The sequence below is a fragment of the Manis javanica genome, chromosome 8 (genome assembly GCF_040802235.1).
Source record: "Manis javanica isolate MJ-LG chromosome 8, MJ_LKY, whole genome shotgun sequence".
Lineage (NCBI taxonomy): Eukaryota > Metazoa > Chordata > Mammalia > Pholidota > Manidae > Manis > Manis javanica.
The window spans coordinates 82,917,771-82,929,984 of record NC_133163.1 but is presented as its reverse complement, the minus strand read 5'-3'; the positions used below and the strand labels follow the sequence as shown (position 1 = coordinate 82,929,984).

The 12,214-nt window shown below is 35.2% G+C and overlaps 1 protein-coding gene across 1 annotated transcript; it reads right to left on the bottom strand.

Annotated features, from left to right (window-relative positions):
• Nucleotides 1-5,779: 5,779 nt before the first annotated feature.
• On the bottom strand, nucleotides 5,780-12,214 carry LOC108402006 (olfactory receptor 4K13-like). The gene is given in 3 exon segments (XM_017668252.3): nucleotides 5,780-5,803; nucleotides 11,295-12,047; nucleotides 12,050-12,214. Coding segments are annotated over 3 exon segments (942 nt in total).

The window sequence follows — 12,214 nt, the reverse complement described above, 5'->3', positions numbered from 1 at the left end:
AGACAAAAACCACATGATCATCTCCATAGATGCTGAAAAAGCATTTGATAAAATTCAACATCCATTCATGATAAAAACTCTCAGCAAAATGGGAATAGAGGGCAAGTACCTCAACATAATAAAGGCCATATATGATTAACCCACAGCGAACATTATACCGAACAGCGAGAAGCTGAAAGCATTTCCTCTGAGATCGGGAACCAGACAGGGATGCCCACTATCCCCACTGTTATTTAACATAGTACTTGAGGTCCTAGCCATGCAATCAGACAAAACAAAGAAATACAAGGAATCCAGATAGGTAAAGAAGGAGTTAAACTGTCACTATTTGCAGATGATATGATACTGTACATAAAAAACCCTAAAGACTCCATTCCAAAACTACTAGAACTGATATGGGAATACAGCAAAGTTGCAGGATACAAAATTAACACACAGAAATGTGTAGCTTTCCTATACACTAACAATGAACCCATAGAAAGAAAAATCAGGAAAACAATTCCATTCACAATTGCATCAAAAAGAACAAAATACCTAGGAGTAAACCTAACCAAAGAAGTGAAAGACCTATACCGTGAAAACTACGAGGCACTCTCATGAGAAATTAAAGGGGACACTAACAAATGGAAACTCATCCCATGCTCATGGCTAGGAAGAATTAATATCGTCAAAATGGCCATCCTGCCCAAAGCAATATGCAGATTTGATGCAATCCCTCTCAAATTATCATCAACATTTTCCAATGAATTGGAACAAATAATTCAAAAATTCATATGGAAACACCAAAGACCCCGAATAGCCAAAGCAATCCTGAAAATGAAGAATAAAGGAGGGGGGATCTCATTTCCCAACTTCAGGCTCTACTACAAAGCCATAGTAATCAAGACAATTTGGTACTGGCACAAGAACAGAGCCACAGACCAGTGGAACAGATTAGAGACTCCAGAAATTTACCCAAACATATATGGTCAATTAATGTTTGATAAAGGAGCCATGGACATACAATGGCAAAATGACAGTCTCTTCAACAGATGATGGTGACAAAACTGTACAGCTACATGTAGGAGAATGAAACTGGATCATTGTCTAACCCCATATACAAAAGTAAACTCAAAATGGATCAAAGATCTGAATGTAAGTCATGAAACCATTAAACTCTTGGAAAAAAACTTCGGCAAAAACCTCTTAGACATAAACATGAGTGACTTCTTCTTGAACATATCTCCCCAGGCATGGAAAACAACAGCAAAAATGAGCAAGTGGGACTGCATTAAGCTGAAAAGCTTCTGTACAGCAAAAGACACCATCAATAGAACAAAAAGAACCCTACAGTATGGGAGAATATATTTGAAAATGACAGATCCGATAAAGGCTTGACGTCCAGAATATATAAAGAGCTCACACACCTCAACAAACAAAAAACAAATAACCCAATTAAAAAATGGGCAGACGAACGGAGCAGACAGTTCTCCAAAAAAGAAATACAGATGGCCAACAGACACATGAAAAGATGCTCCACATCGCTAATTATCAGAGAAATGCAAATTAAAACTACAATGAGGTATCACCTCACACCAGTATGGATGGCTACCATCCAAAAGATGAACAACAACAAATGTTGGCGAGGCTGTGGAGAAAGGGGAACCCTCCTACACTGCTGGTGGGAATGTAAATTAGTTCAACCATTGTGGAAAGCAGTATGGAGGTGCATCAAAATGCTCAAAACAGACCTACCATTTGACCCAGGAATTCCACTCCTAGGAATTTACCCTAAGAACACAGCAATCAAGTTTGAGAAAGACAGATGCACCCCTATGTTTATCGCAGCGCTATTTACAATAGCCAAGAATTGGAAGCAACCTAAATGTCCATTGGTAGATGAATGGATAAAGAAGATGTGGTACATATACACAATGGAGTACTACTCAGCCATAAGAAGTGGAAAAATCCTACCATTTGCAGCAACATGGATGGAGCTGGAGAGTATTATGCTCAGTGAAATAAGCCAAGCAGAGAAAGAGAAATACCAAATGATTTCACTCATCTGAGGAGTATAAGAACAAAGGAAAAATTGAAGGAACAAAACAGCAGCGGAATTACAGAATCCAAAAATGGACTAACAGGTTCCAAATGGAAAGGAACGCGGAGGATGGGTGGGCAGGGAGGGATAAGGGTGGGGAAGAAGAACGGGGTTATTAAGATTAGCATGCATGGGGAGGTAGGGACAAAGGTGAGGGAGGGCTGTACAACACAGAGAGGACAAGTAGTGATTCTACAACATTTTGCTATGCTGATAGACAGTGACTCTAATGTGGTTTTTAGGGGGGACTTGGTATAGGGAGAGCATAGTAAACAGTATTCTTCATGTAAGTGTAGGTTAAAGATTAAAAAAAAAAGGAAAAAGGAAAAAAAGAAAGAAAGAAAGAAAAGGGGGATTACTCCTTGATAGGATAAAACTATTGGTAAATCAAAGATTAATGCATGGTTTAAATATCCTTAATTTTGATTACTTAAAGGTCGGCTATGGAGGTACTCTTTTCTGATAATATTCCTTTCTCTTAATAAAAAAAAAAAGCAATTCCTGTGTGGTGACCTCCAATGAGTTCTACACAGTGGTATAGAGGGCATGTCAAAGTGTGGGCAAAGGGTTGTTTGTTTTTATGCAGAAGATCAAGGCCTAGCTTGGCTACCCAGAAAATGAACTAAGATACGATATGAGGAGGAGCTTCTGGCATCAGCACTCTCTGGAGGACTCGTGCCGGGGGATGATTATCAAAAAGTCTCCACAGGGATCTGGGCGATGCAGGGGTTGTGGCTGTGTCCATCCCACCATTTCCTGGACTTGCCACTGGAATGAGGAGGGAGATGTCTAGGCTGGCATGTGCATACAGTGAGACAACGAATTTGACCGGATCTGTACTGTTGGAACTCAATCAGGAGTTGGGAGGGGTGCAAGTTGTAGCGCTGCAAAGTCTTATGACTATAGACTATCTTCGGTTGAAAGAACATATGGGATGTGAACAGATCCCAGAAATGGGTTGCTTTGGTTTGTCTGATTTCTCTCAGACTGTTCAGGTACAGTTGGACAATATCCATCATACAGACAAATTCTCACAAATGCTTAGGGTGCCTAACTGGTTTTCTTGGCTTCACTGGAGATGGCTGGTAATTATAGATTTGTTTAGTTTATGTCACCGTATTCCTATTATGTTAATGTGTGTGTGCAAGTTAGTAGTTTAAAACCTATTCATACTTAAGGTACTCTACAAGAAGATATGTCAAAGAAATAATCAATCCTCCCATGTTTTCTTCCATATGCTACCTCTATAGCTTTTCTTCTTCCTTCCTAATTACAACCCTTAAATAGAATTCGGGCCTCATATCGAATTTACCGAGTGTCATAATTCCTCCGGGTGTTAAAGATACCTCGAGACAAGTGCTGGGCATAGAAGCCCCAGGGCATAAATCTGCAAAGAAGTAAAAAGCTAGCCTTTTCAAACAATATGGCTTCTCTCTCACTTACCAACTTTACATTTCCCTGTATGGCCCCGGAAGATGACTGGTTAGCCAGAGACGGTAAGATTCCTCAAGGGAGGAACAACCTAGAACAGGCACAGTCACAGGGGGGCCATCAGGTGAGAGATTGGGGATCAACAGTGGTGAGGCTTAGAACCTCACCCCCTACTGTTTTGAGAGAAATCTGCATCCGTGGAAGTTTTAAGGTCCTTGTCTAGCTTGGATTAACACATAGTCTACAGGCATACACCTGATCATCTACAATTGCTCTCTTACAACACTAAACTATGTTTTCTACCTTTATCTTGCATTTACCTACCACTTCAGCATTTTATTAAATGTAAAAGTAATAATAATAATAAAGGGAGAAATGTGGGATCCACATATAAATCAAGTATAAAATTCAAACGAATATTCATATTTGACCTGATTGTTTATAGTTCATAATGCGTGATCAAAACCGAAAGTTTCTGTGATGAATGCCCTTGTACTGTTCACCATGTAAGAACTTATTCACTATGTAAGAATTCGTTCACCATGTAAGAACTTGTTCGTTATCCTTCAGAAGATTGGAGACTGACGAGATGGAGACAAGCCCAATGGCTTGAGATGGATTAATGATTGTGCATTGAGCATTAACCCCCCTATACAGAATTTTATTGTTGTTAACAACTATTTGATCAATAAATATGAGAGATGCCCTCTCAAAAAAAAAATGTTATTACATCTTAATCTGTAAAAGGAAAGAATGACTTATGTTCCTGGGAAGTAGACAGCAAACTATTAGAGGATATGCACTCTTTAATAGAGGCCCAACCCAGAGATGACACAGAAATGAGAAGAAAGTGAGTGACTGAGACACTGGAGTAAAATGTATGAGAATATCCTGCTGAAGCAGATGTAGTGCTGATCTGACATGGACACTTTAGTTCCAGGCAATTGATGGCTTGCCAGGGTTGTGTGACAGGCTACCAGAGAGCCTTCAAATTATGATCCTTTTCTATTTTCCTTTCATATTACATTTGCTAGAATATTTGAAACCACAATTGTGATTAAGAATGGAGATCTTTATGATGTGATGTGGAGGTCATATGACTTGTATTTCCAGGATGCATGGCTAAATGAAAAGATCCAAAATGTCCATAGTAAGCTACCTTTTGCAGAAACGTAAGGGAGGAGGGAAGCAGATTTCTGTACATTTGTGCAGAATACAACACAGGAAACAAACCACTAGACAATAGATGGGTTACTTAAAAGTGAGGTGTGGGATGAAAGTTAAAGAACGATTGAGGAATTGTTGAAGATTAATTATCATAAGAAGACATGGCAATGAAATATAACTTATGATCCCAGATAGGTTCTGGACCAGATGTTTTTTTCTTTTAAAAAGACATTATGCAGATCATTGGCAAAAACCAGATAAGACCAATTGATTAAATATTCATTCTTTACTAATATTGATTTCCTGATTTTGAAAATTATATTCTTTTAGCAAAAACACACTTAGGTAGTCTTTAACTTATCAAAGTTCAACTTATGGTTGAGGAAGGATATCTTATAAAGAAATCTTAAAAAAATGAGCTAAACAGCCACCTTTTAATAAATATCAGAATACAAATAGTAAAAAAACATTTGTTTAATGAAAGGAATTAGAGACCAAAGTAACAAATGACATATTTAAAAGAAACATTTGTAATATATTAATTTGAGAAGGACATATTATCTAGATAACCACTGTCCAGTAGAACTTTCTATGATGATGAAAATATTTTATATCCATCTTGTCTCACATGAAAGTCACTATCTATATACAGCTATTGAACACTTGGAGTGAGGCAAATGTGAGGAACTAAAATTTCAATTTTATTTAATTCATTTAAATTATTAACATATAAATAGCTATATGTGGTAATAGCCACTATATTGACCAGTGCAAATGTACAGTATGCAAATCAATAAGAAGCACAGAAAACTGATTTTAAGTGAGCCAAAATCTTAAAAATCTAATTCAAAGAACCTAAATATTGAATAGCTTATAAGTAAGAGAGTCTCCAAAAACACTGGTAATCAGAAAAAGAACAAATCAAAGCAAGAAGATATTATTTTATATGGGAAGAAAAACTTAGACTAATAATGTTAAATTTTTTACTGGGGACATGAGTGATGGTTACTCTTGCTCTGCAGTTGAAAGTAGACAGAATCAGTCTAGAAAGCAATTTGTAATACTTACTGGAATTAAGTGGGTAAATACCTTATTATTTAGTTATTTTTTCTTCCAGGTGTTTATCTTAAAGACAATCTTATACAAATATACATAGGCTATTAGGCAGAGATATTAATCATGAAATTGTTTATGGCAATAGGAAATTGGATGTAGGTTAGCTGTACATAATTTGGAAAATAGTAAAGTAAGTTTATTGATACTACATAATAATAGCACTTTGAAAGTAATGAACTCTCTCTCTATAAAACAATATGAATTGTATTCAGAGGAAGAGAACAGGGTGACATTTATGTAAATTAAGTCACATACATTCATAAAACAACATTTAATATTTATAAGGAAATTGGCATATTTAAAGGAAAATAGCACATTTAGAGTGAATGACTGAAGAGAATGAATTACTGTCAGGAATTGATTTAGGAAGAAAAAAATAAAAGTAAGTAGAGTCTTATGTACAGTTAACTGAGGCATTGTTTTTATCTCAATGCTATATAAGTGTTACTATAGAAAAGGGGAAATAAAGACTTATCTATGTTATTTGGTGTTCCAAATATTTTCCTTAAGCATAATGTAAAGAAAGCGAAGTCCTATCATGAATTAGAGTGTCCTTCAAATTTTTGGCTAATGATTTCTCTTAAAAATTACATAGAATAATGAGCTTATTTATCTGGCAGGGTAATTCAGTGGTGCCTGCAATCTAATCAGTCAGTCAGCTAAGCAGTAATTATTAGGAACATACTTGATGGCAGACCGCACTAGGGATGCTCCAGTGATTAAGATAGTTGTGGTCCTTGACTTCCATATTCCTATATATTCTAGTAGGAAATACAGATAGATACAAACATTTAATTAAATAATTTGCTCTGTGACAAACATTACAGAACAGTAATAGAGGCTGTAAAGGAGTCCTAGAAGAGCTCTAACCAAACACGGAGGGTCAGGGAAGGGTTTCTCAGAAGATGTGTTAAAGCTTTTCTTGAAAAGCACGCAGGGTCAGGGTAGTGAAGATGGTGGGAGTTATCCTCATTTTAGTTTAAACGATTTTAGACAACAAAAAAAGGGAGAAAGTTACACAACAATTCTAAAACAAAACAAAAACAAATGGAAAACTAAATGTGGAAAGGTGAAAAGCAAAAGAAAAGACTATTACAGATTAGAGTTTAAACTAAAATTTCAAAGAAATGTGGACAATATTAAGCCAATCCACCAATTTAAAAGATTAAGTGAGGAATGAAAATTATCTTAAAGTGTGCATAACATTTTTTAATGAATTCAACAATCATTTATGTTTTTAAAAGAGGTAAGATAGCTATTAATAGAAGAGACTTATCAGGAAGGTCATATAGTCTATGGTAGCATTTTAAAAACAAACACTGTGTATTTAGAGAAAAGGTAATACCTTTACTTCACCTTTGTAGTGGTGTTTCCAGCTATACACATATGGCAAACCATAAACAAACAGTAGGCTTGGAAGGACGATTAAAAAAACTACTACATGATTTCTAGATAAACTAATTAGGATACTCAGGTATCTATAGACAAAATAAGAATGAAAGGTCAACAAATTTTCTGTGTACACAATCAGCATACAAAAATCTGTTTTTCTATATCACTAACAATCTGCTAAATTATCGTGTGCAAGATATTACATTGTAATAACAAAATATGATGACTGGTAAAACAAATCAAACAATTAAAATATCACTAAATATTATAAAATAAAATGTAACTAAATAAAGATATTCTAGATTCATGGATTAGAATAATCAAATTACACAATTATCTCTCTTTCCCAAATTAATCTAAATATTCTATCCAATGTCAACTGATATCCTAAAATTATTTTTTGTGGAGTTTGAGGACATATCCTAAAATCATATGAAAGGGTTAACTGATAAGAAGAACTGAGATATATTTAAAGTAGAATATTTTGAGAGCACAGATTTGCAGTGCTATAAAGGAACTATAAGACCATATATAGTGTTATTGCTGGTAGACAAAATGACCAAAGGAAGAGATGAGAGCAGTCAAGAAGAGACCGAAGCTACATGGGTGCTTGCTATATGGAAAAGGTAACATTGCAATCAGTAGGGAAAGCTGCTCAATAAATAGTATTTAGGTGATAGTTTTTATCCATATAAAAATAAATTAGATTCCCATCGGTTACCAACACAAAGTTTAACTCTCAGTTGCATTAAACAACTATTTGAGAAAGGAAGAGCTTAAAGGAAGAAAGGTTTAAAATTAAAAAAAGAAAAGACAATAGAATAGAATATTTTGGGCTAGGAATAATAAAGGACAGACTACATAAGAGACAAAAATCATAGATCTGAAGGAAAAGATTGATAAATGTAACTACTAAATTTTGTGTGATTTATAAACATCACAAAATGTTTGTAAAATCTCTAGAAGTGAAGATATTTTCAGTTCATATAATTTGCATGTGTGTGTGGGCAGATGATAGATAGAAAAAGTAATAAAAATCAGTTTATAAAGAAAAACAACCAAAATGAGAAATCAGCTGAAGTATGAGCTAGAAAGGCAAAAGAGATATCCAATAAATCCTTGAATTAATGACCAAGTTTATTATTACCCAAGGAAATGCATAAAAATTAAAAAAAAATTTAACAAGACAAACACACTAGTTTCTGTCTAAAATATTTTTGTACTCATCTATATGGCAAAAAAATTAAAAAAACCCAAAGCTTACAAAATCCTGAATTGACAAAGTCATTGAGAAATTAGGACCCCTGATAGTATACAACTTTGGAATAAGTTTGATAATGTTAGAATGTTTGTACCTTACAACTCAGCACTTCCAGTTCTAGGTACATATTCTAGACAAATTATTACACATGCACAAAGCAACATGTATATGTGTATTCAATTGAGCCATTTTTTATAATAATAAATCATTTGAAAATTCTAAATGTGTCCAAAGAGGAGGAGATTTAAGTAAATCTTAGCATATCCATAAGATAAGAGACTTTTTTCCATTAAAATGAACAAACTAGCATAACAAATGGTGTTGGAAAAGCTGGATTATCCACCTGTAAAACATGAAGCTGTACCCTTACCCTATACCACTGTGGACTGAAATCAACATGACCATTATATTTAAGAAAGATAGAGTATGTTCATAATCTTACTGAGAACCATGGACCAAGAGCCCATCAGTGTGCTCTGATAAACTGCCCTAAAGCCCCTTTGGATATGTGCAGAAAAGAGGTTACATTAAGCAAGCAGTGTGGCATGGATATAGCTAGTTAGTGTCCTAAAATATCATCCTAGACACATTCTGATGCTATCTATGTGTGTGAGAGGAGGTAAGGATAGGGGTCTCATTAGGTGGATTACCTCATCTTCCTTTGGATATGAAGGGAGTGATTGTGACATTAACTTATGGATGCTGCCTAGGAAATCATCACTGACATTTCTGGGAGTGGTTTTAACTACAATTAGGTAGGTTTTAAGCCCTGGCTTGGTGACTTGGCCTAGCAGAACTGAGCATGTTGGGCTTGTGTTTTCTTTGTAGCACCATATGCACAAATTCAATCAAAATGAATTAAATACCTAAATGTAAGACCTGATATTACAAAACTCCTAGAAAAAAATGTAGGGGAAGTCTTGAAGACATTGGATTTAGCAATTTTTTATTGGGTATGTCACCCAAAGCACAGGCAACAAAGACCCAAATAGACAAGAAAGACTACCTGACACTTAAAAACTTCTGTGCAGCAAAAGAAATGATCAACAGAATGAAAAGGCAACCTATAGAATGGGAGAAATTCATTTATCTGATAGGGAGTTAATATCCAGAATGTATAAAGAACCTCTACCACTTAACAACAATAAAAACAACTCAATGAAAAACATGGCAAATAGATGTTTACCCTAAGAAAATAAAGAAATAGCCAATAAGCATATGAAAAAAGTGCTGAACATCACTAATCATCAGGGAAATGCAAATCAAACCCACAATGAGATATTATCTTACACTTGTTAGGATGGCCACTATCAAAATAAAACCAAAAAATCCAGAAAATAACAAGTGCTGGTGGGAGTGTGGAGATGTGAGGAAACTGAAACCCTTTACATTGCTAGTGGAAATGTAAAATGGTGCAGCCATTCTGGAAAACAGTATAGATGTCGCTCAAAGAATTAAAAATAGAATTACCATATGATACAACAAACTGACATCTAGGTATATATCCAAAAGAATCTAAAACAAAATCTTGAACAGATATCTGCATAATCATGTGCACTGCAGCATTATTCACAACAGCCCAGAGGAGGGAGCAACCTGAGTGTCTATAAATGGAAGAATGGATAAGGAAATGTAGCATATACATGCCATGGAATAGCACCAGCCTTAACAAAGAAGGAAAACCTATCTTATGCTACAATATGGTTGAACTTGGAGGACAGTGTGCCAAGTGAAATAAACCAGTCACAGAAAGACAAATGCTGTATGGTTTACTTATATGAAGTGACCAAAGCAGTCAAACCCTTAGAAAGAGTCAAATGGTGATTGCAAGGGCCTGTGGGGGGAGAGGGAAAGGGGAGTTGTAGAATAAGTATAGAATTTCAGTTTTGCAAGATGAAAAAGTTCTAGAAGCCTAATTGTACAGGTTGCTCATAATTAACACTACTGTGCACTTTAAAATGAGATGTTATGTGTTCTTTAACTACAGCAACATGTATTGAAACTGAAAAATCTTTAAAATAAACTGAGTGAAAAAATATTTTAACATAATAACATTTATATAAACTCCATTTATATCAAGTTACAAACTTACAAAATCTATTTCATGTACAATGAATGAAAAATGAAAAAAAATAATTTTTAAAATATGCAAAGAAGTCATACTTACAGAGTTGGTGGTACTGTTTATTTTTGCTACAATAAAATAACTGGATGTGGATGGTTCCTTTGGGGTCTTTATTATGTCTAATAATCCACTTTTGTAGTAAAAGAGCCTGAAATAATTGTGGCAAAATATTAGAAATTCAATAAACTGCTTGGAACTCTCTGCTCATAGAAACTATCGTTTGCCTTGTTAAAAAAAGTAGTATTTCTTACACATATTAGAACCCACAAAAATGTGAGTTTCTGTACATGTGGTTTTGAGTTTAGAAGATTTCATACAATTTTATACACATTTAGTCAAACTAGAGAATTTAGGTAAAAAATCCCTAATTCTGAATAGATTCATATTTGATTTCTGTTTTTTAATTAAATTTAGTCTTGATGTTTCTGGGTTTCCAATGATAGTGAGTCAGTGTTTTCTATTTAATTCTTAATTACATTTAAGCAAATTATTAACCACAATATATTGAATTTCAATAAAAATAATTAGTTTTCCAATAAAACCAAACATATAGTCATAGAAGTATAATGATAGAGCATTGATAATTTCAATATACATTATGAATATTTAAACAATCTACAAACAAAAATCAATGCCAAATTTGTTCTGAGATGTAATATTTATGGCTTTTGGGCCGAAATCTATCATCATGATGTTGCCCACAAGGTCTGTCTGGAGCTGACGTGTTGGGTTCTCAGTCTACTCATGGCTGCTTTCATCTCCTGATTCCTTAGAGTGTAAATAATGGGGTTCAGTAAGGGTGTGATAACTGAATAAAACACTGAGAGAAATTTATCCACCGAAAAGTTACTAAATGGCCAAATATAAATGAAGATACATGGCCCAAAGAACAGAGTCACCACAGTAATATGAGCAGACAGTGTGGACAGAGCCTTGGAGAGTCCATCAGAGGATCTATGTCGGACAGTTAGCAAAATGATAGTGTAGGAAATGAGCAAGAGTATGAAGCAGATGAAGGACAGCAATCCGCTGTCAGCAATCACCAGCAACTCCAGAACATAGGTCTCAGTGCAGGCAAGCTTTAGAACTAGGGGAAGGTCACAAAAAATATTATCCACTATATTGGGGCCACAGAAGGGCAAGGTGATAGTAAAAATCATCTGGCTCATTGTGTGCACAAAACCAACGGCCCATGACAGCAGCACAGAGGTCACAAGTACTCGGCGCTTCATGATGGCTGTGTAGTGAAGAGGTTTGCATATTGCAATGTATCGATCAACAGCCATAACAATGAGAAGAGTCATCTCACTGCCCCCTAACAAGTGGAGGAAGAACATCTGAGCCATACAGCCCCACAAGGAAATAGTTTTATTTTCCCTGAGAAAATCTGCAACCATCTTAGGGGTTGTGATTGTGGAAATAGACATATCCAGAAAGGAGAGATTTCCAAGGAGGAAGTACATTGGCGTAGAGCACAGAGATGAGAGTCAAAGGTTACAGTGACCACAATGAGAAGGTTTCCTGCCATAATTGCTGAGTAGGCCAACAAAAATAGGAAAAGAAAGAAAATTTCAAGTTCCCAATTGTCGGTGAGTCCTAACAAAACGAATTCAGATACCACTGAGCTGTTCACCATATCCAT